The sequence below is a fragment of the Podarcis erhardii genome (assembly GCF_964252035.2).
Source record: "Podarcis erhardii genome assembly, chromosome: 13".
NCBI classification, from domain to species: domain Eukaryota; kingdom Metazoa; phylum Chordata; class Lepidosauria; order Squamata; family Lacertidae; genus Podarcis; species Podarcis erhardii.
The window spans coordinates 40,453,433-40,479,924 of record NC_138502.1 but is presented as its reverse complement, the minus strand read 5'-3'; the positions used below and the strand labels follow the sequence as shown (position 1 = coordinate 40,479,924).

At 46.2% G+C, this 26,492-nt stretch overlaps 1 protein-coding gene across 1 annotated transcript in view; it reads right to left on the bottom strand.

Moving 5' to 3' along the window:
- Positions 1–26,492, bottom strand: part of LOC309327976 (leucine-rich repeat-containing protein 37A-like) — a 43,085-nt gene that overhangs the window by 13,049 nt on the left and 3,544 nt on the right. The window contains exons 2-13 of the mRNA XM_081837704.1: positions 25,905–25,976; positions 23,942–24,013; positions 21,531–21,602; positions 20,373–20,453; positions 18,616–18,687; positions 16,253–16,327; positions 15,940–16,058; positions 12,673–14,201; positions 10,342–10,449; positions 8,392–8,444; positions 6,244–6,283; positions 3,303–3,439 (exon numbers count right to left, since the gene is read on the bottom strand). Coding sequence (XP_081693830.1) covers positions 3,303–3,439; positions 6,244–6,283; positions 8,392–8,444; positions 10,342–10,449; positions 12,673–14,201; positions 15,940–16,058; positions 16,253–16,327; positions 18,616–18,687; positions 20,373–20,453; positions 21,531–21,602; positions 23,942–24,013; positions 25,905–25,976 — 2,430 coding nt within the window. The remainder of the gene's footprint in view (positions 1–3,302; positions 3,440–6,243; positions 6,284–8,391; positions 8,445–10,341; positions 10,450–12,672; positions 14,202–15,939; positions 16,059–16,252; positions 16,328–18,615; positions 18,688–20,372; positions 20,454–21,530; positions 21,603–23,941; positions 24,014–25,904; positions 25,977–26,492) is intronic.

The following is a 26,492-nucleotide window of genomic DNA, read 5'->3' as shown; positions in this document are numbered from 1 at the left end:
GATGCGTCTAGATCTAGTCTGAGTTAAGACTCTGGGTCAGGCATGTCCAAAGTCTGGTCAATTTAATCTGGCCCCCGTGGCAGTACAGTGGTACCTCGGGTTACATACGCTTCAGGTTACAGACTCCGCTAACCCAGAAATATTACCTCAGGTTAAGAACTTTGCTTCAGGATAAGAACAGAAATTATGCGGTGGCGGCGCGGCGGCAGCAGGAGGCCCCATTAGCTAAAGTGGTGCTTCAGGTTAAGAACAGTTTCAGGTTAAGAACGGACCTCCGGAACGAATTAAGTACTTAACCCGAGGTACCACTGTAGTTCTTTACTACACCTTATCTATCTATCTATCTATCTCTCTATCTATCTATCTATCTACAGTAGTGCCTCGCAAGACGAAATTAATTCGTTCCGCAAGTTTTTTCTTCTTGCGAGTTTTTCGTCTTGCGAAGCACGGTTTCCCATAGGAATGCATTGAAAATCAATTAATGCGTTCCTATGGAGACCGCTTGCCAGGCTGGCGGTGCGGAGAAGGGCTTTTCTCCCCACGCAAGCCTTCAGGACAGATACGGGAACAGAGGGGAAGGCGCGCAGCGCTTCTCCTCTGTTCCCGGGGCTTGCGGTGGGAGGAGGGTTTTTCCTCCCCACGCCAACATTCAGAACAGCATTCTGAAAGTTGGCGGTGGGAAGGAAAACCCTCCTCCCACCGCAAGTCTTCAGGACAGCCATCCGAAGGCTGGTGGCGGGAGGAGGTCTCTCCGCCCCACCGCCAGCCTTCGGAGCAGCCTTCCGAAGGCTGCCGGTGGGGCGGAGAGACCTCCTCCCGCCGCCAGCCTTCGGAGCAGCCTTCCGAAGGCTGCCGGTGGGGCGGAGAGACCTCCTCCCGCCGCCAGCCTTCGGAGCAGCCTTCCGAAGGCTGCTGGTGGGGCGGAGAGACCTCCTCCCACCGCCAGCCTTCAGAGCAGCCTTCCGAAGGCTGGCGGTGGGAGGAGGTCTCTCCGCCCCACCGCCAGCCTTCGGAGGAGGTCCGAGGACAGTGGGGAAGTCGCGCTGCGCTTCCCCGCTGTCCCGGAGATTTCCCTATGGGCTTTCGTCTTGCGAAGCAAGCCCATAAGGAAATTCGTTTTGCGAAGCGCCTCCAAAATGGAAAACCTTTTCGTCTAGCGGGTTTTTCGTCTTGCGAGGCGTTTGTCTTGCGGGGCACCACTGTATCTATCTATCTCTATCATCTATCTACTGTATTTATTTATTTTCTTTCTATACTGCCCTATACCCGAAGGTCTCAGGGCAGTCCATATATAGTATCAAATACAATCCAAACAGAAACAACAACCCAAGAAGCCCCCCCCCCCAAGAGCCAGCTTTTAAAAAAGGGTATAGGATGTAGATCAAGTCAGGCAAAGGCCTGGTTTAAAAGGAACGTTTTTGCCTCACGCCTAAAGGTGTATAGTGAAGGCGTCAGGCGAACTTCCCTGGGGAGAGCATTCCATAGATGGGGAGCCACTGCAGAGAAGGCCTGTTTTTGTGTTGCCACCCTCTGAACCTCTCAAGGAGGGGGCACACAAAGGAGGGCCTCAGATGGTGGTTGCAGGGTTCAGGTAGGTTCATATGGGAAGAGGCGGTCCTTGAGGTATTGGGGTCCTGAGCCTTTTAAGGCTTTATAGGTCAAAACCAGCACTTTGAATTGGGCCGGAAACTACAGTGGTGCCTCGCAAGATGAAAATAATTCCTTCCGCGAGTCTCTTCGTCTTGCGGTTTTTCCGTCTTGCGAAGCACCTCTATTAGCAGCTTAGCGGATTAGCGCTATTAGCGGCTTAGCGGCTATTAGCGGCTTAGAAAAAGGGGGGGAAGGGAAAAAACTCGCAAGACTCACAAGACGTTTTCGTCTTGCAAAGCAAGCCCATAGGGAAATTCGTCTTGCGAAGCGCCTCGAAAAACGGAAAACCCTTTCGTCTAGCGGGTTTTTCGTCTTGCGAGGCATTCGTCTTGCGGGGCACCACTGTAATTGGTAGCCAGTGCAGCTGGACCAGTATTGGTGTAATATGCTCAAACGTCTTGCTCCAGTGAGCAACCCGGCCGCTGAATTCTGCACCAGTTTAAGTTTCCGAACCGTCTTCGGAGGCAGCTTGTTGCTTCTGCAAGCCTGGGGCAAGTGGGGAGAACAAGGACCTATTCCAATGTGGTCCAACTTTTCATACCAAGTGGGCCACAAGAGTACTTTGACACAGAACGCGTGGGCTACACACTGCCTTCTCACTCTGGGGACAGGGAGCAAGGCCAAAATTTGACACACAGCCCAGCTCTCGCCTTCCCAAAGCCAGCTATGCAAGGCAAGGCGTAGGGTTTGGGGAAGGAACTGCAAGTCTCTGGCAGGGTCCTAGAACCCTCCCACCTCCTTCCCAAAGTTGAGAAAGCGCCAGATAAGTTTTGGGATGGAGGATGGAGGGCTCTAGGACCCTGTCAGAGCCTTCACCCCTCCTTCCTAAAGCCCAGCACCTGAGGGCTCGGTGGGGGCGTCAAATGTTGCCAAGGGCCACAAGTAAAGCCTCGGGGGCCACATGTGTCGGGCCTCCCTAATCTATGCATTGCATAGTGCTGAAGTCTCCACCGTCTTGATTCCATATGCCCCAAGTGATAAGGCAGGGCTCTGTGCCTTAATCAGCTGTGTAACAGACAAAAATGGAAAGGAGGAAGCTTTTCTCATTAAACGTGCATCTGCTGAAATTCTGCTGGTTACAGAGCTGCCAGGAAAGGAAGAAGACGGAAAAGGTGTGTTATGTACTGAGTTGAATAGGATCCAAAATGCAGCAGTCTGATTGGTCCTAGAACAATAGGATCCAGAATGCAGCAGTCTGATTGGTCCTAGAACAATAGGATCCAGAACGCAGCAGTCTGATTGGTCCTAGAACAATAGGATTCAGAATGCAGCCGTCTGATTGGTCCTAGAACAATAGGATTCAGAATGCAGCAGTCTGATTGGTCCGCAGGAGCCACCCAATCCAATTCCGTGTGGAAGTGAATCCGCAACCTGATTGGCCTACAGGAGAATCCCGGAATTAGCCAATCACGTGGGTCCCATTGTGTAAATAGTGTATATAAAGCAGAGATTTTGGGGGAACTTCCATTCCTCACTACTCTGAGCTGAATAAAGAGCATGAAATCCACACTCGACTTTCAAGGTGACTCAATCCATCCACACCTACCCCAGGTTTCATCTGCAGCCATAAGAGCAAAAAATGTGTGTGTGTGTGTGTTTAAAGGAAGCTGCAAATCATACAAGTCTGGTTGCAGCAGCTCATTCATTCCTACCTTGATTTGGCCCAGTTGAATATATCTTCCTCATCCGAGGTCTCTTCATCGTGAAGTTTACCAATCATGCTCCTCCTCCGAGCATCATCCAGAGGCTGATACATGTCTTTGAGCCAAAGGGGCTTGTCGACAGAACCCTGAGAAGGAAGAAGGGATGTGAGAATGGGTCACAAAGAATGGAAACAAGAAGAACTACCAACGTTAGAAAAATGGAGGATGAAATTAATGGACTACGCAGAATTAGACAAGCTAACAGGAAAGACCCGAGACCGGCGGGACCAGAGGTTTACCGAAGACTGGACTAAATTTATGGAGTATTTGAAAAATATTTGTGATGATCAAATTACGTTTGTAGGTTTACAAGAGGTTCTGTGAGGAGTAACTTAAGAAATATTGTAAAAATGGAAAGGGGGAGATGATTTGTTAAGAAAGGTAAAGGCAATATTAAGTTAAGAATTGCAGGAGAAGTGAACAGGACGGAGGATTATCAGAGGTGTTGAAGGAAGTCCAAATAAGAATATGTATGTAAGAATTTGTGTGGTATGTCTTTTAAAAAATTGTACATTAAAATTAATTTAAAAAGAAGAAGAGAGAATGGGTCACAAAGCGAGGGAGCCCTTTGAGAGTTAGGACCGTCGGAATCAAGATCGGAGGTAACATGCCTGCTGACCTCTCCGATGTGGTTGGGCTAATACAACTCCTATCATCCATGACCATTACCCAGGATGGCTGGGGCTGATGGGAGTCCGACAACATTTGCAGTGCAGGTAAGAATGGGGGAGATGTTCACGTGGTCCACATTTCAATGTGGAATTTCCTAATTCACGCTCCCCAAACCAATGTGCCAACTGAAATGCAGCAATCCTACACAATTAGCTTTCTTCATATTTCGCAGAGGGGTTCTCCCATGAATATGCATATATTAAAGGCATAGTGCAAACATGATTTTATTTAATTTTTTAAAATAATATTTCTTCAAAATTTTAAAGGTTACAAAAAGAAAAAAGAGAAAAAAGAAAAAGAAAAAAGAAAAAAATACAATCATTTTTTTAAAAAAAGAACAAATCGAACCTTTACATAGTTTTCTTCCTTTACTTATTTCCTTGACCTCCTCACACCTACCATTTTTGTATTCTAATTCAAGTTATTATTTCATGATTTTATTAGCCAGATGTAGGCTTGAGGTGCTTCTGTTCAGAAAACTGCATTGAAATAATGCATATAGATTATATATATATATATATATATATATGCAGGTTTTGGTGTCCTCGGGTGTCTTCCCGTGTAAAAGTTGGGGTGTCTAGGCGACGTTTCGACGAGGTCTCACTCGTCATCTTCAGGCTGGTGCTTTCGGCTTCTTGTTACTGGAACAGAGCAGGATCTCAGTGTTTGAGTTCCTATAAATACTGTAGAGGGGGTGTGGTGTATAGCCTCCAATGTTCTGGGCAGAGAGGAAGTTCCCAGGCTAGTGTGCCTTTTCTTCTTTTGTTCCTTAATTACTTGAGAGATATCTTGAGTGATTTCTTGAGTGATATCCTGAGTACCACTTAGGTGGGTCATTAGGTGTGGATTAGTTGTTAAAGTCTTTGTGTCTTGACCTCTTGAACTTTGTGAAGAGTTTTCCTGAGAAGATGGCTGTACTGTACTTAGTTGTGCTCTGGCTTGGCTTCGTGTATAGGGGCGAGCTGTGGTTTTGTGGCTTGTGTCAGCCAGATCTGTGTAGGGATTGCAGGGGGGTGCAGCATCCGGAGGTGCCACCATGGATTGGCTACTGGATGGTGATGAATTACAGACACCATCCAGTAGCCAATCCATGGTGGCACCTCCGGATGCTGCACCCCCCTGCAATCCCTACACAGATCTGGCTGACACAAGCCACAAAACCACAGCTCGCCCCTATACACGAAGCCAAGCCAGAGCACAACTAAGTACAGTACAGCCATCTTCTCAGGAAAACTCTTCACAAAGTTCAAGAGGTCAAGACACAAAGACTTTAACAACTAATCCACACCTAATGACCCACCTAAGTGGTACTCAGGATATCACTCAAGAAATCACTCAAGATATCTCTCAAGTAATTAAGGAACAAAAGAAGAAAAGGCACACTAGCCTGGGAACTTCCTCTCTGCCCAGAACATTGGAGGCTATACACCACACCCCCTCTACAGTATTTATAGGAACTCAAACACTGAGATCCTGCTCTGTTCCAGTAACAAGAAGCCGAAAGCACCAGCCTGAAGATGACGAGTGAGACCTCGTCGAAACGTCGCCTAGACACCCCAACTTTTACACGGGAAGACACCCGAGGACACCAAAACCTGCATTCCTGTACCCGTGAAAATCTACGAAAGCATATATATATATATATATATATATATATATATATATATATATATATATATAAAATTGCAAACAGATGCAGTTGTAATGCAGATATATATATACATATATATATAATTTTACATTTTGAAAAATTGTTTTTTAAAAAATTTAAATTTAAATTTACTTTTTTTTAATTGCAAACAGATGCAGAAATTGGGCAAACTGAAGTTAAGATTGGGAAAATGAGAAACGGGAAGAAACAGAAACTGGCAGAATCTTGAGAGGCAGTAATTATCTCTCATTTTCAGATTTGGGGACAAACAACAGCAGATTGCTGCCTCCATCATTCCCAAAGGACTCCTGGCTGTTTACTGACACCAGATCAAGGTTTCCCCAAACTTGGGCCGCCAATTGTTTCTGAACTACAACTCCCATCACCCCTGATCACTGGTCCTGCTAGCTAGGGATGATGGGAGTTGTAGTCCACAAACCGCTGGTGCCCCTGGACTAGATGCTTAGTAAGGGAAATAAACAGGGGCTTGCCCAAGGTCACACAATGCATCCCTAGTTCAGATGGAAATGGGGACCCAAATCTCTCAGGCCCAATGAGACGACTTACCTGTCTGTCTGCGCCTTTCTTCCTTCTGCCCAGAAAGGTCCTTTAATGTAAAAAAAGAAAGAAAATAAAATAAAAAGGAGAAATGTGTGTGCTTGGTATTAGTTCTAGGAAGATGTAAAAGACCTTCTGATGGTGTGTGCAGATACCTTAAAGGTAAAGGGACTCCTGACCACTAGGTCCAGTCGTGGCCGACTCTGGGGTTGCGGCGCTCATCTCACTTTATTGGCCGAGGGAGCCTGCGTACAGCTTCCGGGTCATGTGGCCAGCATGACTAAGCTGCTTCTGGCGAACCAGAGCAGCACACGGAAACGCCGTTTACCTTCCCGCCAGAGCAGTACCTATTTATCTACTTGCACTTTGATGTGCTTTCGAACTGCTAGGTTGGCAGGAGCAGGGACCGAGCAACGGGAGCTCACCCCGTCACGGGGATTCGAACCGCCAACCTTCTGATCGGTAAGACCTAGGCTCTGTGGTTTAACCCATAGCGCCACCCATGTCCCTATGAATGAACTTATGAATGAGCAATAAACAAAATTTTGAATCTCAGTGCAATGCTTTACGAATTCCCGCCTCTTAAATCTGCGATCCGGGTTTTAAAATGTAATCACTGGCATTTGTACACTTCTTCCACAAATGTTTCAGGTACTTTTTCACATTAATGTGAGAGAGATTCAGTTTGGTAGCATAAAGCTGTCCTGGTTACTGGAAACACCTTAAAATGAGACATGAATCTTTCTGTCGCTCTCTCTCAAGAGCTTTTTTCAATTATTAGGGCTGTTCTCTGTATGCACAAGGAACATGCAAATGGCAATAGGTCCTGCCGCCACACCCTGAACTTTGAGGCGGATGTCCAAAATGCGCCTCCATGCATACTGAAGTAGGTGTATAGACAATAATGCTTCTACTTGCCTTCCTGAACATATGGTTGCAAAATTACTTTGAAGTGACTAAAGTTCACCTAAAAGGTAAAGGTAAAGGTACCCCAGCTGCGGATGACTCTGGGGTTGCGGCGCTCATCTTGCTCTATAGGCCGAGGGAGCCGGTGTTTGTCCACAGACAGCTTCCGGGTCATGTGGCCAGCATGACTAAGCCGCTTCTGGCGAACCAGAGCAGCGCACAGAAATGCCGTTTACCTTCCCGCCAGAGTGGTACCTATTTATCTACTTGCACTTTGACGTGCTTTCAAACTGCTAGGTGGGCAGGAGCAGGGACTGAACAATGGGAGCTCCACCTACAGACCACCAACAAATCCAAAATTTGGCACACACACAACTAAAGATACACTGATTACTAGACCAGTTTAAAAGGAAGACATTGGCACACCTCTCCGTAGAAACATGGGGTTTTGTTTTAAGACAAAAGGCTGCTAAGGCAGGGCGTGTTGAATTTTCCAACTTCGAAATTCCCCAAATGAGGGGATATTGAAAATTCATAACACTGGGAATTCAAAATATATTTTGGCTAGATTAATATAATTTAGTTTTGTTTGGTAAGTAAAATGTGTGTAAAAATTACATAGAAATCAGTTTTAAAAATCAAGTACTTGCAGTTTTAGTATTTATTAATTATCTAGCATTACCTAACCCTTTTAGAAAGTAAAATTAAAATTCTTTGGTTTTCCAAAAGCAGTTTGCGTTCTTCCTCATCAAACATACTTAACAAGCTAAATGTTGTCCAGATCACAAAAATAATAGCAGATTTGGATTCCTTACACCCCAAAACGTATTTTTAAGACCCCTCACTGAAGAAATTTGCACAAATTAAGCTTCACCCCCTAAAATGAAATGTTCTACTGCTAAGGGATAAATTTGACTTGCTCTTAAATATGTAGTAGGAAGCTACAGTATAGGACAGGCATCCCCAACGTGCAGCCCTCCAGATGTTTTGGCCTACAACTTCCATGATCCCTAGCTAACAGGACCAGTGGTCAGGGATGATGGGAATTGTAGTCCAAAACATCTGGAGGGACGAAGGTTGGGGGTGCCTGGTATAGGACTTGATTTTCCTTAACTAATTGTTGGGGGGACAACTACCGGTAATTGTTGTTCTCACAGAGGAAAGGATAGAATCCCCAGCACTCAAATCATGAGCTTGAGACATGCAGAAATCTAAATTGCAGAGAACTAAGGATTCATAGGGAAGAATTACCTTTTTTCAGAGCTGCCGTCCTTTGATTTAGCTGCTGAACGCTGAGAGCAGATCTGTTTAACAAGAAGAGGAAGAAGCGATTGTGACTGACTCAAAATTCTAAGATTACTCACAGGTGGGTAGAAGGAATGGTTGGGGTGGCCAAGTAAGAGACTAGTTTGTTGTCATGCCTATAATTATAATTATTATTACTATTATTATTACTTATTCCATTTATATGCCACCCTTTATCCAAAAATCCCTGGGCAGCGTACAATATTAAGAACATAATTTATGCAGCCTAATAATAAGAACATACTGTATTTTTTGCTCTATAAGACTCACTTTTTCCCTCCTAAAAAGTAAGGGGAAATGTGTGTGCGTCTTATGGAGCGAATGCAGGCTGCGCAGCTATCCCAGAAGCCAGAACAGCAAGAGGGATTGCTGCTTTCACTGCGCAGCGATCCCTCTTGCTGTTCTGTCTTCTGAGATTCAGAATATTTTTTTTCTTGTTTTCCTCCTCCAAAAACTAGGTGCATCTTGCGGTCTGGTGCGCCTTATAGAGCGAAAAATACGGTAATACGGAGCATAATTATAAAATAATCATAATAACACTCTCTCCCCCCCCCCCCATTTAACAGGCAATAGAATACAGTGGTGCCTCGCAAGACGAAAAGAATCCGTTCCGCGATTCTCTTCGTCTAGCGGTTTTTTCGTCTTGCGAAGCAAGCCCATTGACAGCTTAGCGGATTAGCGGTATTAGTGGTCTAGCGGCTTTTAGCGATCAGCTGTTAAGCGGCTTAACAGCGGAACAGCTGATAAGCGGCTTAGCGGCTTAGGAAAGGGGGGGAGCGAAAAAAAACCGCGGGAACTCGCAAGATTTTTTCGTCTTGCGAAGCAACCCCATAGAGAAATTCGTTTAGCGAAGCGCCTCCATAACGGAAAACCCTTTCGTCTAGCGGGTTTTCCGTCTTGCGAGGCATTCGTCTTGCGGGGCACCACTGTATTTAATGACGAAGGCCAGGCTAAAGAAGAATGGCTTTGCCTGGCGTTTAAGACATGCAATGATGGCACCATGTGAGACTCTCTGGCGAGAGCATTCCATAGATTGAGAGCCATTGCAGAGAAGGCTCATTCTTACATTGCCACCCTCCGAACCTCTCAGGGAGGGGGACATTGAGATGGGCATTGGATAACAAGTGCAGGGTCCTTTCTATTTAAAAGGATGGAGCTAGAGCTCAAAGCTGCTTGGATACCTCAACCCTACTCCCTGTTGTGAAGACATTTACTTGACATTATAGAAGCAGAAGACCTATTTCAGAAGAGATGTGTGTTTGTGTGTTTGTGTGTGTGTGTGTGTGTGTGTGTGTGGTAGGGGTGGAGGGGAAAATTGATTCAGTGCACATTTAAATACAGTGGAAATTCACACTTTCTGAAGCGGTTCATGAGCCAAAACAAAGCTATGCTTCAAAATTCACAGTTATCTAAATTTTGCAAAGCAATTCTCCAACTCAACTGTGTTTAGGGGGAAAAATGCATATATTGGGGGGATGTGGGCATAAAAATAAACATATTAGTGAAAACAACAAAAATGCATTGCATTAACGCCAAAAATGTGCGCATCAGCCGAAATTGGGTATACAAATATGTTTAATAAGAAAATTGCACTAAAATACTGATGAATTTTCATGCAGATTTCTTTTTTTAAAAATGTCACTAATTGCTGTAAAAAGTGGGAAAGTGCATTTAAGACTGGAAAAAATGAGAAAATAAGAGAATTAAAATTGACAGATTCTTCATCCTTATGTGTAACTCTGGCTTAAATTAAGGTGAAGAACAAGGTCCTTCGACAACAGCAGAATATAGTGTGTTGGGGGGGGGTATATGCTACCCATTCAAAGCAATGGAAGGTATGGCAAGTTAAGAGATCAAAATAAGGATTTTTAAAACAACAACAGATATTTAGCTTACCTCAATCAGACAAATTACTGAAATGATAATCATTATCACAGCCGTCACTGAAATAGCCAGCAACAGCTTGTTGCCGTACCCATATTCTGGAATCCCCTGCCTCGCTATCTGCAAGATTGGACAGAAAAAAGTAAAATAAGGCAGTTGGCTTTTTCTGTGTTTCTCTCCTTTCATCAGCCACAAACACTGTTTGAGGGTGGCTTGCACTCATACAAACACATAAAGCTGCCTTATACAGTGGTACCTCGGGTTAAGCATATAATTTGTTCCGGAGGTCCGTTCTTAATCTGAAACTGTTCTTTACTTAAAGCACCACTTTAGCTAATGGGGCCTCCCGCTGCCGTGCGATTTCTGTTCTCTTCCTGAGGTAAAGTTCTTAACCTGAGGTACTATTTCTGGGTTAGCGGAGTCTGTAACCTGAAGCGTCTGTAACCTGAAGTGTCTGTAACCCGAGGTACCACTGTACTAGAATCAGATTTTGATCCATGAAGCCCAGCCTATTGAATCTGGCAACCAATGTCTTTCCTTATTGCCTGGGATATATTTAACTATTGATGCCAGGGACGAAGGCCTGGATTCAATTAAACTGGCGCGCCAGGAGAAGTTGGCGCAAGGTTTTTTGCTAGTGCGATGAGGCTTCCCACTTCTTCCCTCTGCATACTCCCTGCATCTCCCCCAAATCTTCTCTGGAGGGTACGGAGAACGTATCCCCCCAAACAGCGCAGGAGAGCAGGGGAATGATTCCACCTGACAAGCACAAATACTGGCACCGATGGAAGAAAGAGGAGAGCAATGCAGAATTCCCCCCTATATCTGGGTTCTTCTGTATGCTAACTGTTATGTACTGAAGTTCTCACCCTGGGCCAGCAGGGGGAATACTGTAGATAGTTATGCAAATAAGGGATCGAAAGTGACATTCAGTGATTGGATAGTTTTAGAAAATTGTTACAGTTACGTTGTACTGGAGCTCTATATAAGCAGGCTGACTGAACCCTTCAGTTCAGTTCTGTTCTGGCCTGTGAATAAACAAGAGCTGTTTGAAGAATCGCTGTGTCGTCTGATATGTTCACCCACAACTTAACACTAACCATGTGGTTCACCACAAAGCTATGGGCCTTCTCAGAGGCAGCCAAAGGACCTTTGCATTGCCTGCCTACATCAATAATTTTTTGCCTCTCCTTTCTCCCTTATGAAGTGCGTTTAAAACGTAAGAACAAATCTTCCTAGAAACCTATGCCAAATCAATCCCTGGGGTAAACAGACTGTAGAAGCACACCCAACTAAGCTGGGCGTTGGCCAGCCTTCTGAGAGACCACTGGTAGACTTGCCTACACTTGCCCCTTACCTCAGTCTTTGTGGGATGTAACATAAGCAATCAAGTACAACACTTCCTGTTTGCCCAGAGTGGACACGCAGGGGGGTGTTACTCCAGCCAAGACGACTTCCTGTCACACCTGGTCTGGAACATCCTCCCCCTGCGTGTGACCAGGTAGGTGGGTGTGACTTGGGATACCCCATAAAAGGAGCTGGTCACACAGCCACCTCTCTTTTGATGCTCTCTTCCACTTTGGCCACTGCTCCTGATGCTGTCTGCTGGCTCTCTGCCAGCAGCACATGGGCCCGTCCTTACAAGGATGTAAGCCACACTGTGCCTGTCCCTACAAGCTAAAGCCTGCCTTCAGGGATCATACTGTGAACTGAATGTGAGTAAACTTTTCATTACTTATAAGAAAGACTCTTTATTCTTTTAGGAGGGAATCAAAGGGGTCTTCCCAGGAATATACTCCAATCTGGGCATGCCAGATCGGATTGCTTAACTAAAGAGATTCAAACGAATCTGCAACTAGCTTCTTGCTGTGTAAAACGGGGAATGAGCTCTGCTATACAGTGGTACCTCGGGTTACAGACGCTTCAGGTTACAGGCTCCACTAACCCAGAAATAGTGCTTCAGGTTAAGAACTTTGCTTCAGGATGAGAACAGAAATCGTGCTCCGGCGACGCGGCAGCAGCAGGAGGCCCCATTAGCTAAAGTGGTGCTTCAGGTTAAGAACAGTTTCAGGTTAAGTACGGACCTCCGGAACAAATTAAGTATTTAACCCGAGGTACCACTGTATATATATGACTCACTAGTGTGAGTTAGGAAGGATAATATTTAATCAATATGTCCTCTTCTACTACCCACAACATTCCCACACTCTTCTGCAACTTTGGACTGTAGTCTTCAGATCACAACTTCCATCAGTCCCAACCAGCACAGCCAATGATCAGGGACGATGGAATTTGTAACTCAATGCCATCTGGAAAGCACCAGGTTGGCGGAAGCTGCCTTACCTCGTCGGAAGGTTTCCCCATTTTCCTTGGGCTCAACGTGGTCTTGTTGGCTGCATTCTTGGCAGACCAAAGGTACGACTTCCAAAGGGAGGTGGTCTCCTTGATGTTTTCTCTCTCGCTAAAGAGCTTCATGAGGAGGCCTGTCCTGGAGATGAGCTTAGCACAAGCCAGCTGGATGGCGGGTTCTGTGCAGTCCATCTTCAAGATGCGGATCACGTGGGAGATGAGGTTCCTCACCGGCGCGTTGGGGATGAGAGGCTCCAAACGCTTGTTCAGTTCCGCTTCAAAGAGGTCGCCCTGAAGCAAATAGTCGTCTGGAGCTGGCAGGAGCTGAAGGCGCGGGGAATAGGTGGTCCTCTGCTCGTGGTGCTCCCAGTGCGTCTCTTGCGACAAGGTGATGTCAGGAGAGATCTCGTTCAAGGTTTCCGAGTCATCGGGCGGGGGCTTGGATTTATCTTCTTTCATCAGCTGGCTGAGCAGCTCCTCCTTCTTCAATATCTCAGACTCCAGGCGCTCCCGCAAAATTTCCTCCGACTTGTCTGTGCTCTCTTCACGTGGAGATGCGACGGCAGGTTGGGCCTCGGCGGCCGGCTGAGCCTCAGCAGCCGGCTGAGCCTCGGCGGCCGGCTGAGCCTCGACGGCCGGCTGAGCCTCGACGGCCGGCTGAGCCTCGACGGGTGAAACCGGGTTAGGTACTACTTGCACCTCCTCCTTCACAGAAGAGGTTTGCTCTCCCTGTTCTGTGCTGCTGGTTTTGTTGGGGTGCTTCAAGATAATCACTACCTTGCCTGTCATGTCTTCGGGATTCTCGTCCACCATGATGGAGGCAGTCAAGGGAGGGGACTGGGTCGGGTACTGTCCGGCGGAGCGTTTCCAAGAGGAACCAAGCACTGCTCGGCGGAGTCGAGCCATACTTAGAGGCACTAGACCCCCGGCTAGCTTCCTCCAGTTCCGAGGCCTAGCAGGGGAATCTGTGCTGCTTCGCTGCCCCATATGCTGCTTAGCGGACTCTGCAAATTCTCGCCTCTCTCTGCCAGCCCTGAGAAACGACTCCACCCACCTTGGGGTGTTGCCATGCCAAGTTTCTCTTTTCACCCTTCTTAGGTGTCTTCCCTTCCCTTGGGCAGCCCCTGTAGCAGGCTGTGCTTTCGGAGGCTCCTGAGCCAGCTGTGGCCCGCCTTGACTCTCCCTTTCGTCTTCTGCGATTTTTTCTTTGAGCGCCACCTGCAGCAAGTTGGCCAGCAGGTACAACTTCTTCAGCTCGCTTTGGTCGGTCCACTTCACATCCAGGAGGTCCTCGCTTTTCAGCTTTTTGAAGCCCTTGACGGATTCGAAAAGGCTGGTGGGGAGTCGGTGGAAATGGAGGTCCAAGTGAGACTTGCCCTCAGTGGCCGTGAGGGTCAGAGTCAGGTTGGTGCGGAAAGACCTCTCCGGCAAAATGTTCAGGGTGCTGCCGCTGTCGTTCAGCTTCCTGGTTTCCAACACCTTTATGACATCTTCTTGCATCTTGCTCATCACCTCCTCTTTCTCTGCTCGGAGAAAGAAGAACAAGGAAAGAACAACAGAGTTGTCTGGTGTCTACGAGCAGTGAGCTTCGGGAAGGGAACTTGGAAATAAGATAAATACATTGAAATCACACAGCTTCCCTTCAAGGAATCCTCAGAACCTTGAATTGTTCAGGGTTCCTGGCAATCATAGTTCTGTAAAAGGGTGAGCTACAGTTCCCAGGATTCTTGCGGGGGGGAGCCATATGTTATAAATGTATGGTGTGAATGTGACCATTCTGTCCCGTTTGGGCTGAATATGGCCCCTGTTGCAACCCTATACCCTTCTACCTGGGAGTAAGCCCCACTGAATTCAATGGGGCAAATGTGTGTGTTTTTTTCCCCTCAGCCCTGTTGTTTTGGGGCAATGCTACTGCAAATCTAGCACCACTTGCATGCCTGTGTTTTATCTGACCACACTTTGTGTTAGTTTCTTACAGATTCTGTATTACTCTGAACCTGTAAGCTTTTAAACTGTTTATTTCAGTTACCGTATTTTTGCCCCATAGGAAGCACCGCCCCATAGGACGCACCTAGTTTTTTTGCGGGGGAAATAAAGGGGAAAAAAAATTATTTCCCCCCCCCCAGGCGCGGGGCTGGCGCGGGGGAAGCCCGAGCTTCCCCCAACCCCAGCCCCGAGAACAGCCTGCTATCCGCAAGCCTAGGGAGCCCGGCGGGAAGTCGCGCCGGTCTCCACAGGCTTACGGAGAGCTGCGCGAAGCCCGGGCGCGCTCTTCAGTGCGCCGCAGGCTTCAGAATGCAGGTAGCTCTGCGCAACCCTCAGGAGACCGGCGCGACTTCGCGCCAGGCTCCCTAGCGTTGCGCAAAGCTGCGCGAAGCCCAGGATTGCAGGCAGCTCTGCACAGCCCTCGGGAGCCCGGCACAAAGTCACGCTGGTCTCCCAAGGGTTGCGCAGAGCTTCCTGAAGCCTGGAGAGCAAGAGGGGTCGGTGCGCACCGACCCCTCTCACTCTCCAGGCTTTAGCGAAAGCCTGCATTCGCCCCATAGGACGCACACACATTTCCACTTCATTTTTGGAGGGGAAAAAGTGTGTCCTATAGGGCGAAAAATACGGTAAGTTTCCTTTTAGAAGGTCAACCACGGCCAATTAGAAATGTGGAGGAAGAGCCTAAATGCAGGATTCTGGGGGCAAAAAGATTGCACTTTGTGGATTTGTTTAGATTTTGGTCCCATTTTGAACACTGGCGTTTCTGGCGTCATTTGTTAATGTGTTCCATTTCCCAACATTTCCCCCCCTTAGGCTGGGTTGCATACGATACCATTAAAGCACATTCTTCCCCTCAAGAAATTCTGGGTAGTGTGGTTTGCCCCTCACAGAGTTACAGTTCCCAGAAACCCTTAACAAACCACAAGGCCCAGAATTCTTTGAGGGAACGATTGTGCTTCACATTTGCTTTAAAGATACAGTGGTAACTCGGTTTTCGAACGTCTCGGAAGACAAACGTTTCAGCTTCCAAACGCCAAAAACCTGCTTCGGTTTCTGAACGCTTTTTGGAAGCTGAATGTGCCACGTGGCTTCCGTATTGAGTTTTCTGGATGTAAATGCTTCCGGAAATGCATGCTTTGGTTTTTGAACGTTTTGGAAGTTGAACGGTCTTCTGGAATGGATTACATTCGAAAATGGAGGTATAGTTTCTACCCAGCCTTTGTGTGAAACTAGACAGACAGAAACAAACGTTTTAATTTAAAAAAACAAACCTACCACACAAAGTGACGTTAGCGGTACATGTGTTGGCACAATCCAACTTGACCGATTCACACAAAAGCTCAATGTCGTCCTGAATATGGCAGAGGCAACAGGCCATCTTTCTGGGCAAGATGCTGCAGACGGAAAAAACGACAAACATCTTTAGCCTCTTCTCGTTGCAATTTACCAGCAATCTGAGCGCAAACAGCCCAGATACTTGAGTGACAACAGGAGGAACACAAAGGGAAAAGGTAAGTAAGATAAGATTAGCTGCCATTTTCAGTTTTTCCTTCTCCAACAAAATAAAAGGTCCACACACAACACTTACAGAGTTTTCAGTTGCAGACAGGTTCTGAGAAGGGCCTCCAATATCTCTGGGGTCACATCAGTGGCACCAAGGTCCCTGGAAAAAGGACGCGAGAGTCTTTGCTGTGCTAAGTGCCAAGGCATACCAAGAGATATAAAAGATGGAGCGCTTTGCGTAGTGGGTTTAATGAAACTCACTGGGTGACCTCAGTCTGGTCAATTATGTCTTAGACTAGACTGGCCTACCCTGCAGGGTTGTTGAGAGGAGGAAATGGCATTAACCCTGTGCCTGCTACCCCTGAGTTCCTCAGAGAAAGCATGGGATGCAATTGTGAGAAGTAGCAACTCAAAGCGTCAGTAGGCCATCGTTTCCACCGGGGCAGCTTCTACGGGGGAAAAGGTTTGCCGCTTCTGAATTATACACAGCTCCACATCATGCAGAATGGGAAGAGAGAGAGCATGAGGCTCAGTCCTTGCCACCTATCGGACATCACTAAAGACAAGAGTGCCTCAAAGCACAAGCAGAGTTCATTTCTTTTGCCACTGACTAAGAACAGTCTGCCCCTATGCATCTGGGTGTGGAGATGAAAGCTTTCTGATAAAGTTGGTGGCTTTGAAGCAAGCTTGAGCCCTCAACTCAGCCTGGCCTAGGAGCATAGCTGTCAACTTTTCCTTTTTCTTGCGAGGAATCCTATTCAGAATAAGGGAATTTCCCTTAAAAAACGGGAAACGTTGACAGCTATGCCTAGGAGTCATGCTTTTGACTGGGAATCTGCATTCCTGGCATCAATTAGGGATGTAAAAATCTATCAGTTTGTGTCTTTCTCTCTGTTTCTCTTTTTCTAAATCTTCAGTTTGGCACATTTCTGCATATTTTGCATTAAAAACAACAACGGTCCTTACTCACCAAAACTTGTTACCGTTTTAGTGTGTGTTTCTCCTTACGGACACATTTTTGAAAGCATTTTTTTCCTAACGCAATGCATTCTTTTATGTTGTTTTCACTAATATAATCATTTTTATGCAAACTTTCCTTTAACATGCAGACATATTTTTTTTTAGTCGGAGAACCGCATAGCTGTGTTTTGGTGCATTAAAAGGGGAACCAAACCAAATTTCTTTCCATTCCCTATATTACATTGGGGTGATCCAGGTTCCTCAGTGATTCACAAAAGCAACCTAAACATATGATCAAAGGCAGTTGACTTCTTATTTCTTCTTCTTCTTCCTCTTCTTCCTCTTCTTTTCCTCCTTCTCCCTGCCCATCTGACTGGGTTGCCCCAGCCATTCTGGACTTCCAACAGAATATACAAAAACCCAACAGAACACCACACATGAAAAGCTTCCTTCAGACGTCTACGGAAAGTCATATAATTATTTATCTCTTTGACATCTAACAGGAGAGCGTTCCACAGGGCAGATATCACTACCAAGAAGGCCCTTATCATTCACTTATGTGTTCCAGGAACAAAAAACCCCCTAATTTTCAGTCAAAATTAAACGCTGCAATCTGTGCATGCTCAGAGACTACCACTCTCCTTTTTATATATTACTTCACACATTTTGTGGCTGAGGCCTGGCAGGAAAACTGGGCTACAGGGGAAAGCCTTTAACTATGAGAGTTACTCAGAGGCACTATCAAGCGGTTAATTTAGATGTATTTTTAAATTTCATTTCTCTTTATTTGTTACATTGCCATCCAGCCTTTCCTCAAAGTTATTCAAGGAAGCGTACATGCCTCCCTCTCCAACCTCTGACCAATTTAGTATTCCCAACAGTCTTGCGAGGCAGAGGATTTGAGAAAATATAGCAACCAACCAACCAATAGTCATTAAGTGTGCTTCATGGCTGAGTCCAGACTTGAACTTTGGGCTACCTTGCCCTAGTCCAGTCTAACCACTATACCACATTGGCTCAAGGTAAAGGGACCCCTGACCATTAGGTCCAGTCATGGCCAACTCTGGGGTTGTGGTGCTCATCTCGCTTTATTGGCCGAGGGAGCTGGCGTACAGCTTCCGGGTCATGTGGCCAGCATGACTAAGCCGCTTCTGGCCAACCAGAGCAGCACACGGAAACACCGTTTACCTTCCCACCAGAGTGGTACCTATTTATCTACTTGTACTTTGAAGTGATTTCGAACTGCTAGGTTGGCAGAAGCAGGGACCGATCAATGGGAGCTCACCCTGTCGCGGGGATTCGAACCGCCGACCTTCTGATTGGCAAGTCCTAGGCTCTGTGGTTTAACCCACAGCACCACCCGCTGTGACAAAAATAACAGGAGGAAGATGGATGAAACTCCTCGCGACCCAAGCAAACCCAAATAGTAGCATCTGTAGTAGGAAAATCCCAAGCGAAGACGCAAGCAAATGTATTTCAGGTACTTACAGGAACTTCAGCGAAGGCAGTTTGTAAAAACGGGTATCTTCAATGACCGTTAGCGGATTATGGTTGAGAACCCTGCAGAAAAACCAGGGAAAGGGAACTGGTTGTTGTAACCAGCTTAAAAGGCAAACAAAACCAGCCGCTTAAAAATACCTGGCCGGACTAAGGCAGTTTGCTGCCTCAAACAGATGAACTGCACAGAGCAATAACCAGTCATTAGAGATACTGTGAAATTCTAAAGTTTTAAAGAGAGATTATGGGGCTCGACTCTGTGTGGAAATATGGAAGCCATTCATCATCATCCATTATTGTTGTTGTTGTTGTTGTTTTATTATTTATACCCCACCCATCTGCCTGGGTTTCCCCAGTCACTCTGCATGGCTTACAAGCACATATAAAAACATAGCAAAAAGTCAAGCATTAAAAACTTCAGACCTTCCAAGTGTCCCTAGATTTACAGAAGCCATCCCAGTTTCTGATTTGATCCCGGAATGGCATGGTTTTGTTTAGGATGTCTCTATTTTCATTGGAGATGTGTTGGAAGGTATGGTAAGTCATCCCTATTTTCATCAGAGAAATATTGGAGGGTATGGAGTTATGCAACCCTCGAGCTAAGGAGATAAGCAACTATACAACCTTTAGAAGACAATGTTTTATTCTGTTTTTATATATCCTGGAAGCCACCCAGCATAGGCGTCATCCGGGAGTCCAACAATACCTGGAGGTTCACTACACCTGAATTAACATACCCTCCAACATTTCTCTGATGAAAACAGGGGTGTCCTATTCCATAATAATAGGCTTCTGTAAATCTGGGACTGTCAATGGAAAATAGGGACACTTGGAGGGCCAGCCCTGCACCAACCTTGGTATCGGTGATTTATACTTTTATGAGGAGAAAAACACTGGGGTTAAGGCAATTTCAAAGCTCTTGCTTCTGATAGAAACACTTTTTATTTGTTGACCCTGAATATATGTCCTGAAGGGCTCTGGTTACCCTGTGACAAGAAAACAGTTCTCTGCACATGCTCAGAGGCCCTTTCTTCCTCACAACTGCATGCTACATCTTGCAGGGCCGAGGGCTGCAATTCGGAACTATTGTTGCGGGCTGAAGAAAAGTGAAAGGCAAGCAAAGTACTTTCAGCATTACCCTAAAGGCATTAATTGCTGACACACCGTTTTGGGTTGTGTGCGAGGGTGGATCTACACACACAGGAAAAACATGCTTTAAATAAGCCAGAAATTAAATTGTTATAACAAAAGGGGGTGGGGGGACGGTATAGAAAATTGCGTAGAATTTCTTTTATCTTCTGGCGCCATCTGGTGTTGCATGTTGATAACTCATTCAAAACAGTGTTTCCTCACTAATGTAGCTCAGGCTTTAGAGCAGGGGTCAGCAACCTTTTTCAGCCGCGGGCTGGTCCACCGTCCCTCAAACCATGTGGGGGTCCAGACTATATTTTGGAGGGGGGGGAATGAACAAATTTTCATGCCCCACAAATAACCCAGAGATGCATTTTAAATAAAAGCACACATTCTACTCATGTAAAAACACCAGGCAGGCCCCACAAATAATCCAGAGATGCATTTTAAATAAAAGCACACATTCTACTCATGTAAAAACATGCTGATTCCTGGACCGTCTGCGGGCCGGATTGAGAAGGCGACTGGGCCGCATCCAGCCCACGGGCCTTAGGTTGCCTACCCCTGCCCCAGAGGCTGGCTACTCTCAAGTACTTGCAGGCTTTGATTTCACTTACATCTTGAGCAAAAACTGCATTCCGTGCCAGGCCTCAAATGCCCCTTGTGTGATCCGCCCAATAATGTTGCCGCTGAGATTTCTGCGAAGGGAAACAAAAGCAATCGTGGTGTACAGGACTTTGCATTTGTACAAATGCAAGCTCTTCCCGCCCCCCGCCCCCGCCCATCACTGTCCAGTAAGGTAAAGGTAAAGGGACCCTGACTATTAGGTCCAGTCATGGCCGACTCTGGGGTTGCGGAGCTCATTTCGCTTTATTGGCCGAGGGAGCCGGCATACAGCTTCCAGGTCATGTGGCCAGCATGACTAAGCTGCTTCTGGTGAACCAGAGCAGCGCAGGGAAACGCTGTTTACCTTCCCGCCGGAGCGGTACCTATTTATCTACTTGCACTTTGACGTGCTTTCGAACTGCTAGGTTGGCAGGAGCAGGGACAGAGCAACGGGAGCTCACCCCGTCGCGGGGATTCGAACCGCCAACCTTCTGATCGGCAAGCCCTAGGCTCTGTGGTTTAACCCACAGCGCCACCCGCGTCCCACTATCCTTGTCCAGTAGTGGATATCAATTCTCACTCTGAGTTGTTGTGACGGAACATGAGGGTAGTTCCTTATTCCCTCCCCTGTTCCATTGGCCTCGCCTGACCCCCCCTTTCCCCCAGTACTGACCCCTTCAATTTCCATTGCCAGTTTCTCTTCTGGATGAACTCTGGGACAGATCTCTAAGGGGTACTTTTACTTAAGTCTGCCTGGAAGCTGTTCAGAGTCCTGTTAGCGTTTTCCAAGTTACCAGGACCGGACAGAGAATCCGTTCTAGGACTGAAGGCTGACTTAGCCCCGCTGCTTCAGAATTCCAGTCTGATTCACATAAATCACATTGTTCGGGGTACCTCTGAGCATGTGCAGAGGTCGCTTTCCTCCCTCAGCAATTAATCAACCCATCCCATCTGGGATCATGGGCCAAGGCTTCCAGAGATAATGTACTCTCCCCACACCCAGCAGACTTGACCCCCAGCACCCGGTTGCTTTTAGAAATAGTTGGGGGTGGGAAATTATTTCCAGGGCAGGGGCTTGGCAGATTCAGGACTTGGGGGGCTGAAAGCCATTCCATTTCTACTGCTCACCCGCTCCCAGAAAAGACCATTTTACGCCCCCAACAACTTACATAAATTGCAGAAACGGGACAGGTTCAAAGGCGTTTTTCTCAATGAAGTGGATTTTATTGCACGACAAGTCCCTGTTTAAGACAGCACACAGAGCTTATCAAACTAGAGACTATAAGAAAGACATGTCCATCCCATGGTTTCTGCTTTTGACGTTTTTTGGGTTTTTTTTTTTTGACCGGATGCTTTTGGCCTAGTTTAGTCAGCTTTACTAAAGATCAATAATCCTTTAGCACTATCCAGAGTGGAATCTGCACAGAATGTGGCATATAGCAAAACCATAGCTGTCAACTTACAGATTTGAAAATAAGGGACCAGCAGCCTTGAAAATAAGGGATCAGCAGCCAAAATAAGGGATTTTCCGGGCACAGGTATGTTCAACTTCTGAGCCCCTCTGAGCCAAAGGCAGAAAGCCTAGCCAGCAGCCAAATGAAGCCTCATCAATAAGGGACAGCAGCAGGACATGGCGCTGGGATAAGGGACTGTCCCGCCAAATAAGGGACACTTGACAGCTATGAGCAAAACGTACTTATACAGTTGTTCCTCCATGGATCCATCCTTGTAGCTTGACTCATGTTTATGACATCATTGTAACAGTATTAGCCAGGACAGCTAAATGGAACCTTCATGCACAGAGGCAGTATACCTTGAAATATCAGATGTTAAGGACAAACCTTGGGAGAAGACTGTCACCTTCGGGTTCTGCTTATTAGCTTTCTGGAGATATGTGTCTGGCCACCTATGTGTCAAGATGCTTGCCTAGAAAGATCTCTTACCAGTTGGGAGATAGATGTGGCAAAGCAATGTAGGCTATTTACTTTTCCACATGCCAACCTGATTTTGTCATTCGGGTCCTCTTCTTTTTAATCTTTCTCCACAAATCTGAAAACTGGATGTATTTCTGATCTCTGATAGGACATTTCAGATTTTGAAATTTCTAGCACCGCAAATTAAATTTCACAAGAATTCAAAATTCAACAGATTCAGCTGCTTTGATTGGCTCAAGGCATGGCTAAAAAACGGAACGTACTAAATTCCATTGCAAGCCTGCTGTTTGGCTGCCATTTGTGAGTAAGCCTAGGTGAATCTCAGACTCATACCCTCCCCTCTGCTCCTTCAGCAAAGCCTTTAAGAATTTGGAATCTTTTGTTTCTGTTTTTGATTAACTGCAGCTTGCCATTTTGCCTAGACCTAGATAAAGGTAAAGGGACCCCTGACCATTAGGTCCAGTCATGACCGACTCTGGGGTTGCGGCACTCATCTCGCTTTATTGGCCAAGGGAGCCGGCATACAGCTTCCGGGTCATGTGGCCAGCATGACTAAGCCACTTCTGGTGAACCAGAGCAGTGCACGGAAAGACCGTTTACCTTCCCGCCAGAGCGGTACCTATTTATCTACTTGTACTTTGACGTGCTTTCAAACTGCTAGGTTGGCAAGAGCAGGGACCGAGCAACGGGAGCTCACCCCATCGCAGGGATTCAAACTGCCAACCTTCTGATCGGCAAGTCCTAGGCTCTGTGGTTTAACCCACAGCACCACCTGCGTCCCTCTAGACCTATATAAATTGTGGTTAATGTTAGTTATGGCTTGTTTGAAATACATCAGTGGGTCTGTGTGTATGGATGTTAACCAGAAAGTTGGTGTTTTGGGCCCACCCACGGCTGGCTTTGGGCAGCATTTCTGCACTTGCAGGAGTTAGACTAGAAATTAGGGTTGCCATACGTCAGGAATTTCCTGGACGTAGCCTGAATATGTCATTTGGAAACAATGTGCAGGAGGAAAATCTGGACGTATGACAACCCATGTCAGAAGTCTAGATTTTGGCAAATTTGCTTAAAAATAGCTGGAAAACTTACTTGAGATTTTGCAACAACTTTGGGCAAAAAAAGAAAAGAAAAAACAGCTCAACAAATTTTGTGTCTGGATTTTCACTTTTTGAAATATGGCAACCCAACACTAGATGATTCTTGAGGTCAATTCCAAATCTATGGTTTTCCTGTCCAGAGACACGTGGGAAAGATTTGTATATTCAATTTTTGAAATTCTTATTTCGATGCTGAAATTTGACGCCAGCAGAAAGTGTTCCTCAACTTTTGAAAGTTTTTGTGTGTTTGATTAGCTTTTTGGAAATTCACACGTTGGCGTAAAAAATACACAAATTCAGAAACTTCTGTCATGCGGTATGACTTAGCTTCTAAATAACAGGTATGGAATCAGTCTGGTTTGAAATTCCTACTTTGATGAAAAACAGCAAGGTTAACAATCGCAGCCCTACCAAGTCAAAATGTTACCTGCCACCACTGATGAAGCTTTGAACGACATGGAGATAGAACATTATATTACTTCCATAAGAAAGGTGGCATGCTGAAACTATAAAGCCTATAAATTACTGCAGCCAGATACAGAAACTTACAGGTGAGTAAGGGAAAGCAAGCCATCCAGAGAGGTATTCTGAAGTCTGCTCAGGCTGTTGCTCTTGAGGACCCTGGAGAGGTGGAGACAAGGCATGTTTTCTGCCTTAACAGAACCAAAGCACAGTCCTTCTGCACTTGCAGAACTCAGGCCCAGCTGCAGCCATGAGCAACTTGCCATGCACAGCAACTGGCTCCAGGTGGAGACTCGCACCCACCTCCTGCACGTCAAAAAAATGGCCCAAATCACTTTCATAATGGAGATGCAAATCCGCTTTCCTGGAAGCTGCTTACAGAGGTGGATCTCCATCGTTGGACTGGAGCTAGATTTCCTCAGTCCTAATATGCACGTTTGCAAAATTCAGGAAAGCGTGAATTCGGGAAGCTGAGATGTGCTTTAGTTCACTTACTTATTGTTTCAGAAAGTACAAATTAGGTAGTTTTGCCTTTAAATGACAACCGAACTGAATTTGTTCCCCGTTCCTAGCCCCTTACTCACACCGCCTGGATTAAGATGCTCTGTGTTGCCCCAGCTTTCAAAAGTTGTATCAATCTATTTGAAATGTTTGGGGATTTCTGAGTACAAAACTCTGGGAAAGAAAGCAATGTTCTTAGCTGGGAGCTTCCTGCTACCTCGGATTTAGACCACAGCTGTCAACTTTTCCCTTTTCTTGAGAGGAATCCTATTCGGAATAAGGGAATTCCCCTTAAAAAAAAGGAAAATGTTGACAGCTATGGTTTAGACAAATGTATATTTATTAACTCACAAAACTTCCACAAACATGCAGGAACCCTGTCCCAATTACCTTAAGCTTTCGAATTGATTTGCAGCATAACTGAACTTCATCTAGCTAGAGCAAGCTCTTTTGCCTTCATCTAGCCCAGCTCACGCCACATTCACACCACACATTTAAAGGACCATGATCCCACAATCATGGCTTCCCCCAAAGTATTCTGGCAGCTATAGTTTGTTAAGGGTGCTGAGGGTTGTTAGGAGATCCCTATTCCCCTCACAGAACTGTAATTCCCAGGGTAGTACAATAGTACCTCAGGTTACATACGCTTCAGGTTACAGACTCCACTAACCCATAAATAGTGCTTCAGGTTAAGAACTTTGCTTCAGGATGAGAACAGAAATCGTGCTCCGGCGGAGGCCCCATTAGCTAAAGTGGTGCTTCAGGTTAAGAACAGTTTCAGGTTAAGAACGGACCTCTGGAACGAATTCAGTACAGTGGTACCTCAGATAACATACGCTTCAGGTTACAGACTCCGCTAACCCAGAAATAGTGCTTCAGGTTAAGAACTTTGCTTCAGGATGAGAACAGAAATCATGTGGCAGCAGCGCGGCGGCAGCAAGAGGCCCCATTAGTTAAAGTGGTGCAGGTTAAGAACAGTTTCAGGTTAAGAACAGACCTCTGGAACGAATTAAGTACTTAACCCGAGGTACCACTGTACTTAACCCGAAGTACCACTGTATATCAATCCCTCTCCACAGGGAGAACAGCTTGGTGAGGGGAATAGGAATCTCCTAACAATTCTCATCACCAGGGCTGGCCCACCCATGAGGCGAGGTGAGGCGATTGCCTCAGGCAGCAGGATCCACGGGGGCAGCAGATCCCAAAGTAGATCTTTATTCCCCCACTCCCGTTCCTGATGTAGATTTTCATTCACCCCTTCTTCCCTGGCTGGGAGCAGGGTGCCATTTTATGGTTCGCCTCAGGTGCCAAAATGCCTTGGACTGGCCCTGTTCAGCACCTCTAGCAAATGACAGCTCCTTGAATTGTTTGGGGGGAAGCCATGACTGTTTAAAGTGGAATCATAGTGCCTTCTTTAAATGTATGGTTTGAATATGGCCTTAGTCGTCGGTCAACTGCCAATAACTTACAACCAAAAACCACCATGACTGAAACTGGCCAAAACCAAGGCTAGGATAGGTACTCACTGACGACTCTAAATAATACTCACAAGTACTCAGCCCAAGGATAGGCCCTCCACACCTGTTTCCCAATGGAAGAAATCGCATTATCAGTGAAGTCTCTGGGGAAAATAATAAACATGGGGGAACGAAAATTAAACGGATACTCCTGGTGTGGGAAAATGAACTCTGCATCTCTTGTGTGTCATGTTTATCTGGCATCCTGAAAGTCAAATTTCCAGACGTACAGTGTTCCAAGCCTCCACAGAACACTGTTTCCTGAACCTGGAAGTCTCACATTTATGACCGAGAGGAGATGAACTCCACCCCTGCCCAGGAGAATTTCTCCTCTATGTTGATGACTTCTAGGAAAGAAGGTCTTAGGAAGAGCTGGTGCAATAGATCCAGACTCTTCTGTTAAAATGTGCATAGCAGAGGTTTGTTTTTCAGACCCAGGGCCACATTCCCCTGAGTAAGACCTTCCGGGGGCCAGACCTGGATCCGAGGCAAATTGAATAGAGGAATGAATTCTCACTATAGGCTATATTCCAGCCAACACAAGTCAGAGATTTCTACACAACCCTCCAATTTCGTCCAGGCATTATGGTGGTTCATGTACACACTCTAGGCAGGCAAAA